We start from the raw sequence: 19,034 nt of genomic DNA on the forward strand, positions 1-19,034 counted from the left end.
TTTCAGTCATAAATGCGCCCTCACATTTTGTTCAATGAGTTTTGATTTGCATACGTTTCCAGAGGTGTCTTCTCTGTAAATTTGTAAGGAATCGACACGTTTGTCCGAACTTAATAAAAGGTACAAGGTAAATGTAGGGAATGAAATCCCTGGATTTGGTGAAATCTGGGGAAAATCACAGCGAGGTACAATTGCCCGAGCTGTCACGTGCGGCGCCTCCAGCGCCAGCGTTGCGCAAGCCGCGGCGCTCTTCTGGACGCCCCTGCGCACGTACATCGCGGCTAGGGAGCTAGCGCGAGCTCACGCACGTGCACTGTGGTGCTGCATGGCGCCATGACAAGCAGCACTGCAACGGGCCATGCCACCCTCCTGGCCTCCGCTGTCTGCTGCGCCTCTGGGCGATACGTGGCAGACAGGCTAACAGGCAGCTAATGCTCCTACGTGCCTACAGTGCGTCCTCTGCGCAGCGCTGCTGTCACAGAGGCGCCCACGGGCTGCAGCTTGCTGCCCGAGCCGCCAGGCATGCGCAGCAAGCTGCAGCCTTGCATGTCGACATGTAGATAAGCTATTCTAAAAAATGACCGGTCATTTCATGGTTAGATATTAATCGGGTCGTTTGCGGGTCCGGTAAGGCCGCGAGTCAGAGTGACCCATATCCAGATCCGCGAATATCTTACAGCGAAGATATTATTCCTTTCATGCCCGACCCATACCCATGTCAGTCACATATCAAACTAACAGGCGGCGGCCACAACTACTAGTCATGATACCGGTATATTAAGTTATCGCTCGGTCGTCTCGCTAATCAAGATAGCAGCTGATGAGCGTGAAGCCAGAGATAAGGCACTTCGTCGGCAACGCTTAGAGCCTGATCACGTTGTACTAGAGATGGAGATGGTTGCTAATCTCCACCTCTAGTTCGTTCGCTATGTATCCATCTCCAGATACATTTTGAGCCAATGACAAGACGGCTACTCACACGTTGATAACCCGGGCCATTCCGAGCCCCCCCCCCCCGTGCGGCCACCGCGCCACGATGCCAATGCACCCCGCCGTGTGGCCGCGTGTGGCAACTGCTGCTGCTCACGCCCCTCGTTCCTGTTCCTGCTCGTGCACCCTCAGTACACCACCCAGCCGCAGTTCGCCTGCACGTTAGCAGTGTTGATGCGAGGCGATGCAAGTCACAGTTGCGGGGTATGAACTATTATCCGGAGGAACGTGGCTTTGATGCGGCAGATACTACCCTTGCATCAACTACCGTGGACTGAAGCACGAGTTTCAGGTTCACACGTCTTAGCGTACATTTTACATCCTGCGCCACATCAGAGCATACAGCAAGGAGGATACGAGCACCTTGCTGTGTTTAAACTTTTGTATCATCTCCAGGTGCTTCCACCTTCTCCACCTCAATTAGGTAGAGACAAAATCGCTCCTCTATCTCTAGTTGTGTTGTTGCGAGCTACCTACTTTTGGCCAATCCGATCACACTTGCGGTCTTCATCTCCATCTCCAGCTACTTAGCGAGCAGGCTCTTAGTCTTATCCACCGTTGGCGACGATAAATGGCTACACAGTCATCACCAACGCTTACATTCAACTCCGCCGTTAGCGACGAAAATGGCTACACTTGATTTATAAATATTAGCATCCTAACTGAATATTTATAGCTTTGCCCTAGAACACTTTAGGTTAAAGAAGGACATTGCAGAATTTCCTTCAGGATGCGCCCATCATTCCTCGCTTCCGGCTATGCTATCGTGTCACTCCAGCTCGCCACAGGAGTTCACTGTTTAGTGAATCTCCTCGCAAGAAGCACATGTACTTGTGCTTCACGATTTTGCATATTTTTTCTTCTTTCAGTTCTTGGGTAGGGTAAGACTACTGTTTTGGAGCAATAATCGAAACAATACACTGCAGTGAGGACACGGAAATATTCCACGACGATTCTGCTGCTCTCGACGTGCCAACCATCAGGATTCTCGCTGCAGCAGTACCGATGCTGCCGGATACGGTTGGAAGTACTGTCTGTGTGCCCACAAAACTGGCACACAAGCAACGTACTCGAGACGACATCAGGGTTCCAGTCAGCCCCTGGCAGAACAGAAAGCAGTGTGGCCTGTAATTCGGCGTAGCATAACCCACTCCACTGTGAAAGAGACCGCCACGAAAAACCACAGCGTACCCAGGAGGTATGTCCAGCACTGACTCTTTTTGAGGCCTTGCGTAATCAAAACAACTTGGAAATACGCGGAGCTTTGTTCCTGGCTCTAACGCAAAAATCACACTAGCTTGAACTGTGCCAGGAAACTTGGCGTCCACAGCAGCAATCACGTCAGCCGTATAATCTTGGTGGGGCTCCTGATCAGTACCACCAGCTTTAGAATGCATGTTGGAAAAGGCACGAAGTTGGTAATTCTCGTTCCGCACTGCTGCATCTTCCTGTACAGCACGAGACGCCAGGCGCAGATTCGATAACAGTCTAGTTACGCGAGACTGGCTTCGGTATACGTCGTTCTGAGCACCACCTCCCATGGGGCGGGGGGCGAGCACGCCTGCGAGCGATGTCCTCCAACAAAGTGACGTAGCGCGCGGCGTGCGCTTCAATGACACCAACCAACGTGGGGATGTTGGGGTGGCTCGTGGAGAACGCGCTGTTCAGCTGGCGGTTGTAGCGTTCCAGCGGATTGTTGGTACGGTTCACAACCGTGCGCTGAATGACAAAGATGTTCCTCAAGCGCGGTGGGTACATCTCCAGCCACATCTTGCGAAAGTACGACCAGAAATCGTCCCATTTGGACTCCGAGCACGCCCTACCCTTCACACGTAGAGCCATCTTGAACTTCTTCGTCGCGTAGGCGATACCATGGGGGTCGATGCGATCGTGGGGGATCACGGTCAGCATTCCACGTGCCATCATCTCGTAGCGGAATATGGAGCTTCTGCATCTTGCGTCGAATGGCTTGCTTGAAATGGAAGAGGCAGCCGATGATGTCGGCCTCCGGGAACTGATCCCCCACAGCATTGATGAGACCCTTCTCAAAGTCGCACGACACAATACCGACGTCCATCGTAATCCTAGTGGTCGCTTGCACGCAGTGGAGGGTGCTCCAGTAAGTCCATTCAGACTTGTTGGTCGTGAGGCAGTGCAGGCAGGGGACGAAGCACTTGGACCCGCGGTCGAGTACCATGATGGCGATACACTGGTAGAACGGGCGTTTGACACAGTGGGAAGGCACCATCGATGTAGAGCGCCGTCTGGCTGTAGGACAACAAGCGGATCAGGACAGGATGGCCCCAGCCGAGAATGTGCTGCACCTCACCGTCGTCCACGTAGGTGTAGTGGAACTGGAAAAACATTGCATCTCCTGTCTTGGTCATGGACACCGGAGGCACTTCAACACGTCCGTAGATGTTCGAGCCAAAGTGGGCGTTGCGGGTACGGTAGACGCGGCTGATCACCTGATCACGTGTCAGCCCGCGGGTCATCTTCTTCTTGTAAACTCCTCACGAACGAGTTCCCAGATCTTTGACGGCACTAGCGTCAAGTTGGATAACGCAAGCGCGTCAAATTCAGCCTTCATGTCTTCAACGACGACCACCACCGCGGACGCTAGTCCATAATCTGCCGTCGCCTGGGTCGCGCCTTCAGAGCTCTGACGCACACACGTCTGAGGCACAGCGTTCTCGTACGACCCGTCGGCCATCACGTCGACGCGAGCCGTGCACTTGGTGCTGCTGTAGTAACTGCACCGGAAAGTCGTTTTGCGGAGATACGCCTAGGTGTAGGCATTCCCTTCCCACTGCACCGTGGTCTTGAAGGGGCAGAATTCTTGGACGTTGTCCATTTTGAAAGTGAGCCCTCAGATGGTGCCGATTAGCAGCTTAGTCTGTGCTCCAGTCACTTCGAACAACTCTACTAGCCAACCAAAGTCCCTTCACACTTTTGAATCTTACTGGCTGGCGGTGTAGCTCACTGCTCAACTGCAACCAGTCCCTTTACACCGCCTCTTGCAGGTAAACATGAACCCCTGCAAGCATAACAAGCCAGCTGGGATAGCGCCAAGGAAAGGTAAACCAGACTCTGGTTTGTTAGGGCTGCAGCATGAAAAACCTCGATAATGTATATCGAAAAGACACAATAGTTATCCTCAACATCAATTGGAGCACGGCGCCGTCCGTGGTAACGATATCATCACATTTATTCACTAAGTACGATTTCCCACAAAGCACGATTAGCTGCCAAGCGAAGCGAAGGCGGCACTCCGCCATGCGCGTTATAGCGGACCGCACGGCCAGTCCAACTGCCAAGTTACTAATAACGCTGCGAGTAGTGCAGCGAGTCGACGAGGCGAGCGGAACGGGTGGCCCCCTGGCTCAATATTTGTTGTAGCTACGATATTAATTAGTCTAGCACACAGTAGCAGCGATAGCAGGGCCCACCCAACCATAAAATAGCTAATAGAGCTGCGCGTAGTGCGTTGTCGTCGCGATAGCTGGGCCTTCCTCACTACCTTCTATAATAACAAAATGCAGCGAGATCGGCTCAATAGACATGCTGCGATACCAGCGGATAGTAACCGATAGTAGTGTGAGCACATGTAGCGGAAGGTGTGCACATAGTTATTACTGTTACTCGAATACTTAAGGAATGTATACATTATAGCTACAGCGGCGCTCGGCGTTCATCTTGCGAAGACATACAGTTACAATGTAGTACGCGTGCCTTATATACTGTAAATACACAGTATGGAGCGGCAAGATAATGTGTTCAGAATAGTAATAACGCGATATTAACTGCACACAACGTGAAAGTTACCCTGCCGCGCTTTTGCAAACATTTTATAAGGTCGCACATACCCAAACGACACAAGCAGGAGACGGAAATTAGCCTTGCGTAAGATGTAGTTTGGCGATAGAATGCTAGGTTTGTTACATTAATTGTTTTTAGCTACCCTTGGTAGTGCGCAACTGCTAATGTGCGCCGCGTAGTAGAATAGTGAAGTCATATTACAGCCTACGTAGATATGAGCGCGACCCACATATAAAATAATGCTCAAATTAACGCAGCCCGCAAGCCAAAACATGTTATGGACCATACAAAGTGCTGAAGGATAGCACGATGGATACACGGTGTTTTTATTAAGGAACATCAGCACTGAATATGATGCCAAGTACTGGAATAGTGAAGCTCGCACTGTGAACTGTGGAGGCTTAAGCAACTTAATCTAAAAGCATGTATACAAACGTCTGGGAGTATATCGTAGATAACACAATATGGATCTATCCCACCACGATCTGTAACTCAAGCCAACGTTTATTTCTACTACATTTACAATTAGCTCATATTATGTTAGATATGTACTCGGCGGCGACTTTGTAGTCGTGCTAACTAATTACATCACAGTACCTTCAATGGAGAATGTTTAACTCAATCACCTTACAACCGGTGCCGTCGGGGATACCCGGTAAGCGGGATTGACGCAGTGCTCGCCCCGAGTGCCCCCGGCGATAACTGCAATAATTGTAAAAACCTCAAACACCTCCATCTACTCTTAGTAACTCTTGACATGGGGGCATTTATTATGTTGATACCAGCCACGTCATTATACTAAGAGTATCCCCAAGATAAGAATACCGTTACATGCACAAAATGAATTGGATAAAAGCCCACCAGAGCGAAGCGGAGGTGGGCAGATCTCATTACTGCAACTAACCACATAACTACCGCCGCGTAGCGGCGGCGCTAGTGGGATGTGTATGAGTACCGGTTAAATACCGGTATTAGTTTGTATTGTGTTTATTTCCAGTGAAGCAAGCTGTAGTTTTCGAGTCGGGTGTTGGTCAGCCCGACCAGGAGCCTGACCGGCGAAATAAACATACCCGACCGACGGCCTTACCAGACCCGCAAACGACCCGATTAATAATCTACCTCATTTCATATCTGACCGGGGTGATATTTTGGAAATGGTTTGGTCATTTTGGGGGCTCTCAAGTGGTGATATTTTTGCATCATTTGTCAATTCTGACCTCTCCTATTGTTTTCAGACTGGTGTCACTCTTCGAGTTCTCAACATTCTGAAGTGTTCAATAGCTTAAAAGAAGCCCAAGACAGAGTTCTTTCGATTTTTGTGGTTAAATCGCGATTCGTTCTTAGCTTCGTAAGCATCATTTTGTTTGACGCGATCTCTTATCATCCCTTCGTGCACGAGAAGGGGATTACCGAATAACCTTAGTTATGAGCTACACCTGATCTGCAGCGGAGAGATGCTGCGAAAAAGTGCATAAATTGTTGATACATACAAAAATCAAATATAACACCGGGAAGATCTGTAAAAAGTCGCCTAGTTTTGCGAGTTCTGATTGGCCAGATTGTCCTATATCCCTTAACTAGTTGTATCCCATAACTAAGGTTATTAGGTATTTGCACTTTATTTGGAACTACTTTGGACTGTACAAAACATTTGTACCAATCTAAATACTTAATTAATTCCAACCTATTTACATATAAATTACTGTAGTTATTAGTGGCTTATTAAGATCCAGGACGTCATTTAGTATCTAGATCTCTTCAAATAGCTTGTTGCCCATCCCTTGCTCTCGTACACCAAGATATATTCCTATATGACCTGGGATTCATATTATTACAGTTATCGCATTAATATCGATACGACACAACTGATATTATTTGACTGATACTACTATCTATCAGAAATGGAATTGTTTTATTATTTCTCAAATCTATTAATATATTATTAATATATTTACACAGAGCTCATTAATATATATGAAACGAATGGCGGAACCCCGGGGTTCCATCCGGACCCCGGTGCTCTCACCACAAACCGGTAACCATATCATACTCCTAATGTGTTATGTATGTGGGTAATGAATGCACGGACTAGGATGTCCTTGGCCTAACTACTAGCTGGTTTTGAGCTGAAAAACTGCAGTATGGAAGGCTGGTTGCTACGAGGGGGGGGGGGTATTGGAAAGTGGCAGTTTCCAACGCTGTTGACCCGCCTGCCCGGCAATCAAGTTCAAGCAAGGGGCAATCAAGGCGAGGTCAAGCGAGAGACGGAGATGGCTGCTTCTGATTGGATGATGACATTATCCTCGTTGGACTGACAGATAGGTGCCGGAGCCTCGTCGGGTTCTAATACAACCCCGGATGAGGCTTGACGGTACCCACTTTTCGGTACAGACGCATTTAGTTGCGTACTTCGACCGCACTTATTAGTGTGGCCGCGGTCGTCATTTGATGTGTCCGGAATCGCCTTATTGCAATCGTTCACACTAGATATTTGTATAGGGATATAGGACTCATCATAGGATGACTAGAACGAGGCCCCCAGGGCCTCACAAACTCAGTAATAAAAAGACAGTCTCTCCCCAAAGCCAACAAGGGTCGTGGCTAGCTTATTGTAGTGCCTGGACGCGCTCGGCTGCGTGTGGATGCCTATCGGGGAGCTTATCGTGCATTGAGCGAGAGTTTCCTTGGCAGCGCCAAGAGTTGGCGTGGCCGGAGAGGCAGGAACGGTATTAGAGTATCGTTCGGTATATATTTGTGGGATTAGAGTGTCCCTGAGTGTATTAGTCTACCTACCGAGGGTTTACCTTGGTCCCCCTGTATAAGGCCTAACACGCCGGTACCCTTCCTTTCTGAGGGACTGCAGTGGGGCTGCGCGAAAGCGCTACATAGTATCCTGGCCTTAGCTCGTGACTAGTGGTACAGGTTTTTGGGTTGACCGAAGATAACCTGAGGTGCACAGAGGCGCTTGCAACCGACCCGGTGTAAGGGGTCGTTCCTGGTCTTCAGGTTTGGATCCAATAAGCGCTTACCTTTGCGGGTTAGCGTGTTGTTGGTGTCTCAAATACCTTTTGGTAGAAGAGAATTTTAGTGGTATTACTTTAAATGGCTTCCAGACACCAGGCTTTGCAGCTCTGGCGACAGATCCTTCTTGTCGACCTTGGACTTCAGGAGTTTGGTGAGCTCGTGGAGTGCTTCGCACTTCCCAGCGTCGTGCACCTGTTTGCACAGTTTGCACCGCCGGTAACACAAGCGCACGGAGTGGGACGGGCTTTCGCACGCGGCGCACAGCCCGTACTGGCGCCGACCATCTCGTTCACGGTTGGACGGGCTTCCTCCGTTCCTGAAGCGTCGGTTATCAGACCGAGCGAACGTTCCTTCGGCTGCGGCCCTGTGGTCAGCATCGTTAGCGGCAGCGACATGTCCAGTAGACTCATCCGAGTCGTAATCAGCGTCTGAATCCTCGTCCGAGCGTTGGTCGTCCGAGTATTGGTGCCCATCCTCGAAGCAATCCTCGTTCGCCTCAGCATCACGTCGGGAGGCGTATGAAGCCTCGTTGCGTGCACCGACCGAGCCTCCGACGTTCCATTCCGCCATTACATCGGGAAGGGCGTCGACCAAAGTCACCCTCGACCGGTGCGGTGACCCGTCACGTCGGTCACGGCGGTGGTCGTCATCACGACGATCGGTGAGGCGGTCGTCGCCACGGTAACGTCGTTCCCGGCGATAACCACTTCGAGAATCCTCGTTCGACCGCGCGTCGCGACGGCGACTGTCATCTTGACTGGGGGAGCGGCGGAACGATGATTCGCGGGTCGATTTGCGGTCGCGGTGACGCAGAATGTCGTTGATCATGTCTTCGAGGTCATGAATGCTCTTGACCCGAACGTGGCACAGACGGTCTTCTAAGTTTCGGTCATCACACGTAACTAAGAAGTGTTCCACATGGTCCTTCGCGTCACGTCCACCGTTCTCAAACTGCACGCCGGCGTTGCGAGCGTACCCGTTAAGCCGGTTGAGGTAGTCACATACGTGCTCCTTGTCCTCTCGCTTGGCCGAGTAATACCGAGCCTTCGCAGACTGGGAGAACTTCGAGCAGTAGTACTTAATGAATGCCTCGCACAACAGTTTCCATGTGCGTCTCGTCTTGCGTGGAAGCTGGCGGCACCAATACAAAGCCCCATCTCTGAGGTTGAGTTCGAACGACATGCACCACTCGTTGGGCGGTGCATGTGTCCCCCTCATCTCGTAGACGAACGTACGAAGCCACTGCATGGAGTGTTCGCTCTTGTCGCGCACACCGTAGAACGACTTGATGTTGCAGAGAGGTAGATGCGTGGTAATCTCGAGCTTCGGGGTTGAGCTCTGATCGTCAGTCGCGCTCCGTTCGCGCACCTGACGAGCCCATTCGCTTGGCAGGTCGCCCTCGTAACAGTCGGACCCGAGATCATTATCACTGTCCGACGAGCCATCTCGGAGGTTGTAACGGTGGCTGGACCGGCGACCGGTTGCCCCGCGCGTGCCAGGCGTTGCGTACGAAACCTCGGTCTCCCTAGCCAGACGTTCAGTACGGTCCGTAGATCGTGGGGTTACCATGTGCGAGTCTTGCATGTAAGGCGAAGCCTCGCCCTTGACTGCGAAGACTCCGTCATCCGTGGCTGCCTTCCGAGGGGTCGCTGGTAGCGGGACCTTGGAGGGGTCAACCGCTTCCGGGGCCGAACGAAGCTTCGTTGGGCCTCTATCCGCCACTCCAAAGGCGTCGCGCAACTTCTTCCTCCACTTGGTAAGCGCCGCGGCGGCGGTGGTTGGCGTCCAGCTCGCGAGAGCAGCCTCCGTCGGGAGGATCTGAGGTTCGCATCCCATCGCCCGCAGGAGGTCCACAGTGTTCTGAGCGACCTGCCTAGTGCTCGTTGAGTTGATCGGCGTGGCCAACGCCCCTTCGAGGTCCATCCAGATGGCCTGGCGGACCTGCTTCGGGGAGAACAACTGCATCCACTCGCTCTTGGTCTTCATCAGCTCCAGGCATCGGCCTAGAACCCTGTTGGCCGCCGGAGTATCGCCGTTGAGGGGAGGACGAGTGCCAACTGGCTTGGAGATTGCCCCTCCTACCGTCACCGAGGTTTTGAAACCGTCGGTCGCACCGTCATCCGCGTCGTAGGCGGGCTCGGGGCCCGGCATGTCGTTGAACGCGGGTGATCGACCTCGATCCTCCACTGCGGCCGGCCGACACAACCGCGGCTTCCGAAGTCTCGGACATCACAGTCCTGACATCCCAGTCATCATCTTCGTCATCTTCTTTGGCGTCCGAGGAATCAATCGCCGTGTCACAGCTCGCCGAACGCTCGTCGATCGACTCCATCCGACCCGTCGCTGGGGTCGAGAACGAGCTTCCGGAGCGCACCGAAGCCTCGTTGCGCGTTCCACTCGACTTGACCGGCGTTGCTGGTACCGCTGACTTGACTCCCTTCGCCATCTTTTCACTTCTTCTTCTTCACTTCTCTTCTTCTTCTCCTCTTCGCTTGTTGGGGGTAAAGACCTACAACAACCAAGAAACACAGAAGATCACACCGATCCCGGGTCGCGGCACCAGTTGTGGTGTGGCAATACCACTAAAATTCTCTTCTACCAAAAGGTATTTGAGACACCAACAACACGCTAACCCGCAAAGGTAAGCGCTTATTGGATCCAAACCTGAAGACCAGGAACGACCCCTTACACCGGGTCGGTTGCAAGCGCCTCTGTGCACCTCAGGTTATCTTCGGTCAACCCAAAAACCTGTACCACTAGTCACGAGCTAAGGCCAGGATACTATGTAGCGCTTTCGCGCAGCCCCACTGCAGTCCCTCAGAAAGGAAGGGTACCGGCGTGTTAGGCCTTATACAGGGGGACCAAGGTAAAACCTCGGTAGGTAGACTAATACACTCAGGGACACTCTAATCCCACAAATATATACCGAACGATACTCTAATACCGTTCCTGCCTCTCCGGCCACGCCAACTCTTGGCGCTGCCAAGGAAACTCTCGCTCAATGCACGATAAGCTCCCCGATAGGCATCCACACGCAGCCGAGCGCGTCCAGGCACTACAATAAGCTAGCCACGACCCTTGTTGGCTTTGGGGAGAGACTGTCTTTTTATTACTGAGTTTGTGAGGCCCTGGGGGCCTCGTTCTAGTCATCCTATGATGAGTCCTATATCCCTATACAAATATCTAGTGTGAACGATTGCAATAAGGCGATTCCGGACACATCAAATGACGACCGCGGCCACACTAATAAGTGCGGTCGAAGTACGCAACTAAATGCGTCTGTACCGAAAAGTGGGTACCGTCAAGCCTCATCCGGGGTTGTATTAGAACCCGACGAGGCTCCGGCACCTATCTGTCAGTCCAACGAGGATAATGTAGTCAGCCTAACAAAAGCGGCTACCTCCATCTCGCGCTTGACTGCTCCTTGATTGTACCTTGATTCTTAGGCGACGGGCGATCGCTCCGGGAACTGTCATTTTCCGATACCACACTGGCGCACGGCGGCTGCCGTTCTTACGCCGTGAATACTTCGTGGTGATGGTGAGATACTAGTCATATTGTTTCGAGTGTGGTCCTGAACCCGTATTTCATCCAAACAATCACCAGACACTTTTTGGGTATGAGTCATATTTTTTGACAATCTAAAGCTCAACATTGATACGAAGTGTGACGAAGCACATGGACTATAATTACACCGCGGGCAGCGAGCTGTGGTGGAAGAGGGTTTAGTGCTGCACCACGAGCAGACCCTGAGTTTTCTGCATCGCACAGTCCTCAGCAAGTGCTTGGAAGTAATCTGTCTGCGCGCTACCACCACCAATTCAGCTTGAAATTCGAGACGCTCTACTTCTGGCAGACGCTTTCCTCCGCAGGTCCAGTCTCCACTCTTGTCACTGTAGCGGTGATGGTAAATTATCTTGGACACTATATTAATATCGTACGAATATCGATTCAAAACAAATATCAGTACAGACTTCTGCTTCAATAAAGAACACCTGATCTGTATACAAACTCCTTGGTTAATGGAGCGCAGATGCATGGCGCGATCTATCAGCAAAGACGGTTGAGCACTGTTGGCTTCACTCTAGTCTGATCAGTAAAGCAGATTTCAGCTTCATTCTCCATTAACAAAATACAGTAGTGCGTTCGTGGTGTTGTACCTCTCGTTACCCACTGCACCCCTCTCTGCATTCCTACTTTATATGGATTGTCATGAGTACCGTCGTCTACTAGCTCCAGCGCGAAGTCCATCTTTCTGCTCAGGACATCACGCTTCACCCAATATATGATGTCTTGGTCGAGCGGCTGGAGCTGCGAGGTGGTGTTCGGTGGTAGCTTTTCCACGCGGACATTTGTGAGATTTACGCCCTCGTCGCTGTGAGAAGATGCATTGTCTACGAGCAGAAGAATGCGCCTACCTTGAGTGCGCATCGTGTCGTCGAGGTCCTTCAACCACGTCTGGTTGATATCCGTGGTCATCCACGCTTTGTTAGATGACTTGTACTTGACATCTCTAGGCTTGTGCTTGAGCCAGCGTGGCTCCTTTGCTTATCCAACGACAAGAAGCGACCGCTTGTCGCTTCCTGTTGAATTGCAACACAGCGCTAGTGTAATCTGCGACTTGTCCGGCTTCACAGCGAGCGCTTCATTGAGGCAGAGAGAGCCTCGCGGTGCTTGGTTGTAATAGAACCCGGTTTCGTCCATATTATAGACATCGTTACCTACGTACTGCCCGATAACGCTACGTAGTCGCTGGAAGTCATCCACCACCTTCCTCAAATCAACTACACCGGACTCGCCGTACGTACGCCGCCACCGGATGCCGTAGCGGTCTTGCAGCTTTCGGAGCCAAGAATTGCCAAACCTAGGCTGTAAGGAGGAGGGGGTATTGAGCCGGCGTGCGAGCTTTTGCACTTGGGCAATGATCATGCGGCCGGTGAGGGAGAACTGAATGTTTTCGCACTCCGTGATGAACTCTACCACGCATTTGTCGAGCTCCAATTGATAGGGAGGGCGCCATTTCTTGTGGCTTAGGCAATAAAGTGTGAGCCGGCCGAGGCTGGTCTCGCCCTTGAGCACGCGCGAGATGACTTGCTCCGAGGGCTGTTTGAACAGGTTGAAGCGCATCCGTGCCCACGCAGCGAGTTCCTTGTACGTGGCAGCAGGGAAATCGTGTTGGCGCCTACAGACCTGCAACTCCTGGTCCTTGGTTAAACGCACGCGCTTCTGGAAGTCGCGTTTCTTAGGCGATGTAGCTCCCATGTGAGTTGGTGTGCTACAAGACTGGAAATCTAAAAGTGAGCGCCACTGCCCTCCGAGCGCAATGTACAGCCAGATTCCCGCCTCGTGGGTAGTTTCCCGTGTACTCGGTTTAAGGTTTTTGATTGGCGGAAATCTCATTGAGACGTTATGATTGGCCGAGGCCAATCTTCAATCTACTATATCAGTTAATTGTGCCAATTGCGGTTCCGATTATGCGGCCATACAGTTCAGCAGGTTATGCGTTGTTGACTGCTCTTTATTGAAGCAGAAGTCTGTATTATTCATCTACTACATTGTGTTATTAACACTGATTCTTGCGTTGAAAGGCGACAAAAACAGCCGAATTGCCTGAACGGAGGTGCCAATTAATTGGCACTTCCTCCGATGGTACTGTAACTTGACAGGTACAATGGTGGGGGGCATACAGTAATGTGGTAAAGTTTCACGAGGAAAGGACTGGTGGTTCATTGGATATTCGGTATGGAAGATCGGAATCGACCTGTTTCTCTGCTAGGAATTAAGCGTGTTCTCTTCTGATAAAACATATATCTCTTTCTGTATAATTAGGGATTGCTATAAACCGTATAGCGACTAACGTAAACAGTAATGTAAGGGAAAGAATGGTCCGTGGCTGTGTGTTTGCACGACATGTGGTGCGTTTGGACGTTGCTAAATTGTAGGTTGGGGTGCCAATATTTAGGCTATTACAAGCATAACAACAAAAAGAGCTCGAGAAGCGAGGTCGATACCGCCTCACCGCTGCTACTACGCTACAAGTTGTGTGTTCTAGTTGTTGTTAGTAGTGTTTACCTACATATGAAACGAATGGCGGGACCCGGTGCTCTCACCACAAACCGGTAACCATATCACCCTCCTAACCGTTGGAGATGCTCTTACTAATGTATTATGTATGTGGGTAATGAATGCACGGACTAGGATGTCCTTGGCCTAACTACTAGCTGGTTTTGCGCTGAAAAACTGCAGTATGGAAGGCTGGTTGCTACGGGGGTGAGCGGGGCTTTTTCGGGGTCGACCTGGTTTACGCTTCTTTTGGTTTTGCTTGTGAGCTCCTTGATCATCAGTGTCGAGTCCACCCGGAGTCGTACCATCTTGAACAGGAGCATTGAGAATGGCTTCAGGTACACTCGGGTAGTAGCTGAGGTATTGTGGTGGTATTGTGAAGTATTTGGCCGCCAGCGACTTCATTTTTTTTCCGGCAGCTCTTTGATCGGGTGGCGCGGAAGCTGGACTGACGCAATCGACGCCTGAAAGATGCTTGTGACTGCAGGCCCAAACAGTTCCGCCAAGACCGCTTTCCGAATGCTGTCGACGTTGTCAGTGCTCATCATTGCGAACGAGATCGATTCAGAGTCCGGTGAGTCAACCGTTTTGCGAGCAGTACAAATACCTTGATCAATCTCAAACAAATAGTTAGCAGTGTACACGACGAAGGTGTGCACTATGAGGTTACTGTTGTAATAGTCGATTGAAGGACGCGAATGACCAAAGTAAGGCATCGATATTCCACCACCGTAGTCTTCCGCTTGAATTTGCACCCGACAATTCTGGTACGAGGTTTGTCCACCTGGCTCGGCGATAGGAGCATCACCATCACCATTGTCATCGCTATTGCAGCTCACATCATGCTCGTTTGGTTGTGATTCATCCGTAAAAGCCTCTGAACGGACCCCAGCATCGTTATCATCGGCTGTATCTGGAATGATATCGCGCGGTAGATACTGTTCCGGGGCATGAAGAGCCGAGTAGTTTCTGATGAAAGTCGAAACATAGCGTCTTTGTGCGATAGCTTCACTAAGATGCATTTTTTTCTGAAGAAGGAGGCATTCCCGTTCTTCGTCGCTGATGTCATCTTGGCCAAGCTAAATATCGAGCCGAGTGCTGCAATCGCAATCGTCCTCAGTAGTTCTCGATAGATGGACGCCGGGGTACAACTTGTGAACATACTGTATGAAACGAGAGTAGCTCATCGTGCGAGCGTTGGGGTCTTCACGCTTGACATCGGCTTCGTATCGAGCATGGACCACTTTCCAAGTAAGGCCTGGTTCGTTGAAGAACTGGCGAGGTCGTCTGTGTGGACAGGGAAAGCCGTCTTCCAGTATCCATGTCAAGCAGTGGTTCTTGAATGTAGCCAAGTCTGAGTCACTAAAGGCATGCGCCGGCGCCGCGCGACTGCGACGGGTGTGCAAGGTATCAATTCCCTCCTTTAGAACTTTCCTTAATCTTGGGGCTCGACTTCCACCCACAGAAAGAATGGCACGAATAACTCGCTCTGACAATCCTTGTTGGAGGAGTTGCAGAATTACTCCCTCTGACTGCTCCCATTCTCGCCCTCCAAACTCCGTTTCCAAAGAATCCCACTCGCGTCGAATTTCCTGAACCTTCTCCTCACCAAGGAGCTCAACAGCGCGGTTATAGGCCGCCTCCTTACGATCCGCCCGCTTCTTCCGCTTGCGTGGAGGAACAGTCGATTGAGATCCTCCCGTGGCTCGAGGTGGCATGCTTGATGCTGATGCCGACGGACGCAATGTGGTTTCGACTGGTGGAGCCAGGGGGATTTGGCCTGCAGCGACAAAAATAAATAATTCCCGAAGTGAGCGGTATTTTATGCGGGACCCCGGGGTCCCGCCATCCGTTTCATATTTAGAGGCAGCAGCACTCGAAATACATAGGTGCGGATATAGTTGGGCACAATCGTTCAGATGTGGTGTCGCCTTTCAACGCGAGAATCAGTTTTAATATATATGAAACGGATGGGCCTCACACGCCGGTACCCTTCCTTTCTGAGGGACTGCAGTGGGGCTGCGCGAAAGCGCTACATAGTGTCCTAGCCTTAGCTCGTGGCTAGCGGTACAGGTTTTTGGGTTGACCGAAGACAACCTAAGGTGCACAGAGGCGCTTGCAACCGACCCGGTGTAAGGGATCGTTCCTGGTCTTCAGGTTTGGATCCAATAAGCGCTTACCTTTGCGGGTTAGCGTGTTGTTGGTGTCTCAAATACCTTTCGGTAGAAGAGAATTTTAGTGGTATTGCCACACCACAACTGGTGCCGCGACCCGGGATCGGTGTGATCTTCTGTGTTTCTTGGTTGTTGTAGGTCTTTACCCCCAACAAGCGAAGAGGAGAAGAAGAAGAGAAGCGAAGAAGAAGAAGTGAAAAGATGGCGAAGGGAGTCAAGTCAGCGGTACCAGCAACGCCGGTCAAGTCGAGTGGAACGCGCAACGAGGCTTCGGTGCGCTCCGGAAGCTCGTTCTCGACCCCAGCGACGGGTCGGATGGAGTCGATCGACGAGCGTTCGGCGAGCTGTGACACGGCGATTGATTCCTCGGACGCCAAAGAAGATGACGAAGATGATGACTGGGATGTCAGGACTGTGATGTCCGAGACTTCGGAAGCCGCGGTTGTGTCGGCCGGCCGCAGTGGAGGATCGAGGTCGATCACCCGCGTTCAACGACATGCCGGGCCCCGAGCCCGCCTACGACGCGGATGACGGTGCGACCGACGGTTTCAAAGCCTCGGTGACGGTAGGAGGGGCAATCTCCAAGCCAGTTGGCACTCGTCCTCCCCTCAACGGCGATACTCCGGCGGCCAACAGGGTTCTAGGCCGATGCCTGGAGCTGATGAAGACCAAGAGCGAGTGGATGCAGTTGTTCTCCCCGAAGCAGGTCCGCCAGGCCATCTGGATGGACCTCGAAGGGGCGTTGGCCACGCCGATCAACTCAACGAGCACTAGGCAGGTCGCTCAGAACACTGTGGACCTCCTGCGGGCGATGGGATGCGAACCTCAGATCCTCCCGACGGAGGCTGCTCTCGCGAGCTGGACGCCAACCACCGCCGCCGCGGCGCTTACCAAGTGGAGGAAGAAGTTGCGCGACGCCTTTGGAGTGGCGGATAGAGGCCCAACGAAGCTTCGTTCGGCCCCGGAAGCGGTTGACCCCTCCAAGGTCCCGCTACCAGCGACCCCTCGGAAGGCAGCCACGGATGACGGAGTCTTCGCAGTCAAGGGCGAGGCTTCGCCTTACATGCAAGACTCGCACATGGTAACCCCACGATCTACGGACCGTACTGAACGTCTGGCTAGGGAGACCGAGGTTTCGTACGCAACGCCTGGCACGCGCGGGGCAACCGGTCGCCGGTCCAGCCACCGTTACAACCTCCGAGATGGCTCGTCGGACAGTGATAATGATCTCGGGTCCGACTGTTACGAGGGCGACCTGCCAAGCGAATGGGCTCGTCAGGTGCGCGAACGGAGCGCGACTGACGATCAGAGCTCAACCCCGAAGCTCGAGATTACCACGCATCTACCTCTCTGCAACATCAAGTCGTTCTACGGTGTGCGCGACAAGAGCGAACACTCCATGCAGTGGCTTCGTACGTTCGTCTACGACACATGCACCACTCGTTGGGCGGTGCATGTCGTTCGAACTCAACCTCAGAGATGGGGCTTTGTATTGGTGCCGCCAGCTTCCACGCAAGACGAGACGCACATGGAAACTGTTGTGCGAGGCATTCATTAAGTACTACTGCTCGAAGTTCTCCCAGTCTGCGAAGGCTCGGTATTACTCGGCCAAGCGAGAGGACAAGGAGCACGTATGTGACTACCTCAACCGGCTTAACGGGTACGCTCGCAACGCCGGCGTGCAGTTTGAGAACGGTGGACGTGACGCGAAGGACCATGTGGAACACTTCTTAGTTACGTGTGATGACCGAAACTTAGAAGACCGTCTGTGCCACGTTCGGGTCAAGAGCATTCATGACCTCGAAGACATGATCAACGACATTCTGCGTCACCGCGACCGCAAATCGACCCGCGAATCATCGTTCCGCCGCTCCCCCAGTCAAGATGACAGTCGCCGTCGCGACGCGCGGTCGAACGAGGATTCTCGAAGTGGTTATCGCCGGGAACGACGTTACCGTGGCGACGACCGCCTCACCGATCGTCGTGATGACGACCACCGCCGTGACCGACGTGACGGGTCACCGCACCGGTCGAGGGTGACTTTGGTCGACGCCCTTCCCGATGTAATGGCGGAATGGAACGTCGGAGGCTCGGTCGGTGCACGCAACGAGGCTTCATACGCCTCCCGACGTGATGCTGAGGCGAACGAGGATTGCTTCGAGGATGGGCACCAATACTCGGACGACCAACGCTCGGACGAGGATTCAGACGCTGATTACGACTCGGATGAGTCTACTGGACATGTCGCTGCCGCTAACGATGCTGACCACAGGGCCGCAGCCGAAGGAACGTTCGCTCGGTCTGATAACCGACGCTTCAGGAACGGAGGAAGCCCGTCCAACCGTGAACGAGATGGTCGGCGCCAGTACGGGCTGTGTGCCGCGTGCGGAAGCCCGTCCCACTCGGTGCACTTCTGCTACCGGCGGTGCAAACTGTGCAAACAGGTGCACGACGCTGGGAAGTGTGAAGCACTCCACGAGCTCACCAAGCTCCTGAAGTCCAAGGTCGACAAGAAGGATCTGTCGCCAGAGCTGCAAAGCCTGGTGTCTGGAAGCCATTTAAACCAGGCAGCCCGCCAACTGAAACTGGGTTGGTCCCAATCGGGCTGCCACAGTTAGCTGAGCCTGCTGTTGATGCGGACTATCTGTTCGCGTTCACAGGCGAAAGCAAACGGCTTGACGACCTGAAGAGCAATGAACGTGTGAAATCGACGGAAAGTGGAGAGAAGCGAGACGCAAGTCTCGTTGAGATTGGTATTGATGAAGATGATGATGATGAACGTGACGGACACCCGACCGAGGCTTTGATTACAAGTCTAGCCCAGATCAGGGGACCACCTCGAAGCCTCGTTCGGGCGGTGAAATTACTGCCTGGCGAGAGACTGGGGTGGTGGTCGCCACAACGATACGACAAGAGGAAGCGAATGAGAGCTTTGGTCAATGGGGCCGTGGACGACGCGCGAAC

At 52.3% G+C, this 19,034-nt stretch overlaps 7 protein-coding genes across 7 annotated transcripts; 1 reads left to right on the top strand and 6 right to left on the bottom strand.

The window, feature by feature from the left end:
• Positions 1-437: 437 nt before the first annotated feature.
• On the bottom strand, positions 438-3,844 carry PHYSODRAFT_326314 (hypothetical protein; the record flags this gene model as incomplete). Its single annotated transcript, XM_009522254.1, has 6 exons — positions 438-541; positions 2,550-2,728; positions 2,814-3,258; positions 3,320-3,458; positions 3,512-3,743; positions 3,801-3,844. The coding sequence occupies 6 exons, from the start codon at positions 3,842-3,844 to the stop codon at positions 438-440; spliced, it is 1,143 nt and encodes a 380-aa protein (XP_009520549.1).
• Positions 3,845-7,902: 4,058 nt separating this feature from the next.
• PHYSODRAFT_326315 (hypothetical protein) lies at positions 7,903-10,279 on the bottom strand (the record flags this gene model as incomplete). Its single annotated transcript, XM_009522255.1, has 2 exons — positions 7,903-10,044; positions 10,076-10,279. The coding sequence occupies 2 exons, from the start codon at positions 10,277-10,279 to the stop codon at positions 7,903-7,905; spliced, it is 2,346 nt and encodes a 781-aa protein (XP_009520550.1).
• A 1,397-nt stretch (positions 10,280-11,676) lies between these two features.
• PHYSODRAFT_311834 (hypothetical protein) lies at positions 11,677-12,537 on the bottom strand (the record flags this gene model as incomplete). Its single annotated transcript, XM_009522256.1, has 3 exons — positions 11,677-11,726; positions 12,054-12,380; positions 12,432-12,537. The coding sequence occupies 3 exons, from the start codon at positions 12,535-12,537 to the stop codon at positions 11,677-11,679; spliced, it is 483 nt and encodes a 160-aa protein (XP_009520551.1).
• Positions 12,538-12,594: 57 nt separating this feature from the next.
• PHYSODRAFT_457033 (hypothetical protein) lies at positions 12,595-12,777 on the bottom strand (the record flags this gene model as incomplete). The annotated part of the gene is made up of 1 exon (XM_009522257.1): positions 12,595-12,777. A coding segment is annotated over one exon (183 nt), but the record flags the coding sequence as incomplete, so codon positions are not given.
• Positions 12,778-14,537: 1,760 nt separating this feature from the next.
• PHYSODRAFT_449886 (hypothetical protein) lies at positions 14,538-14,927 on the bottom strand (the record flags this gene model as incomplete). Its single annotated transcript, XM_009522258.1, has 2 exons — positions 14,538-14,638; positions 14,780-14,927. Coding segments are annotated over 2 exons (249 nt in total), but the record flags the coding sequence as incomplete, so codon positions are not given.
• A 48-nt stretch (positions 14,928-14,975) lies between these two features.
• Positions 14,976-15,614, bottom strand: PHYSODRAFT_479071 (hypothetical protein; the record flags this gene model as incomplete). Its single annotated transcript, XM_009522259.1, has 1 exon — positions 14,976-15,614. The coding sequence occupies one exon, from the start codon at positions 15,612-15,614 to the stop codon at positions 14,976-14,978; it is 639 nt and encodes a 212-aa protein (XP_009520554.1).
• Positions 15,615-16,271: 657 nt separating this feature from the next.
• PHYSODRAFT_250493 (hypothetical protein) lies at positions 16,272-18,688 on the top strand (the record flags this gene model as incomplete). Its single annotated transcript, XM_009522260.1, has 4 exons — positions 16,272-16,475; positions 16,507-17,482; positions 17,576-17,610; positions 17,645-18,688. 4 exons carry the CDS (start codon positions 16,272-16,274, stop codon positions 18,686-18,688), a joined length of 2,259 nt encoding a protein of 752 aa, XP_009520555.1.
• Between the last annotated feature and the right edge of the window lie 346 nt (positions 18,689-19,034).

Source organism: Phytophthora sojae, assembly GCF_000149755.1.
Source record: "Phytophthora sojae unplaced genomic scaffold PHYSOscaffold_2, whole genome shotgun sequence".
NCBI classification, from domain to species: domain Eukaryota; phylum Oomycota; class Peronosporomycetes; order Peronosporales; family Peronosporaceae; genus Phytophthora; species Phytophthora sojae.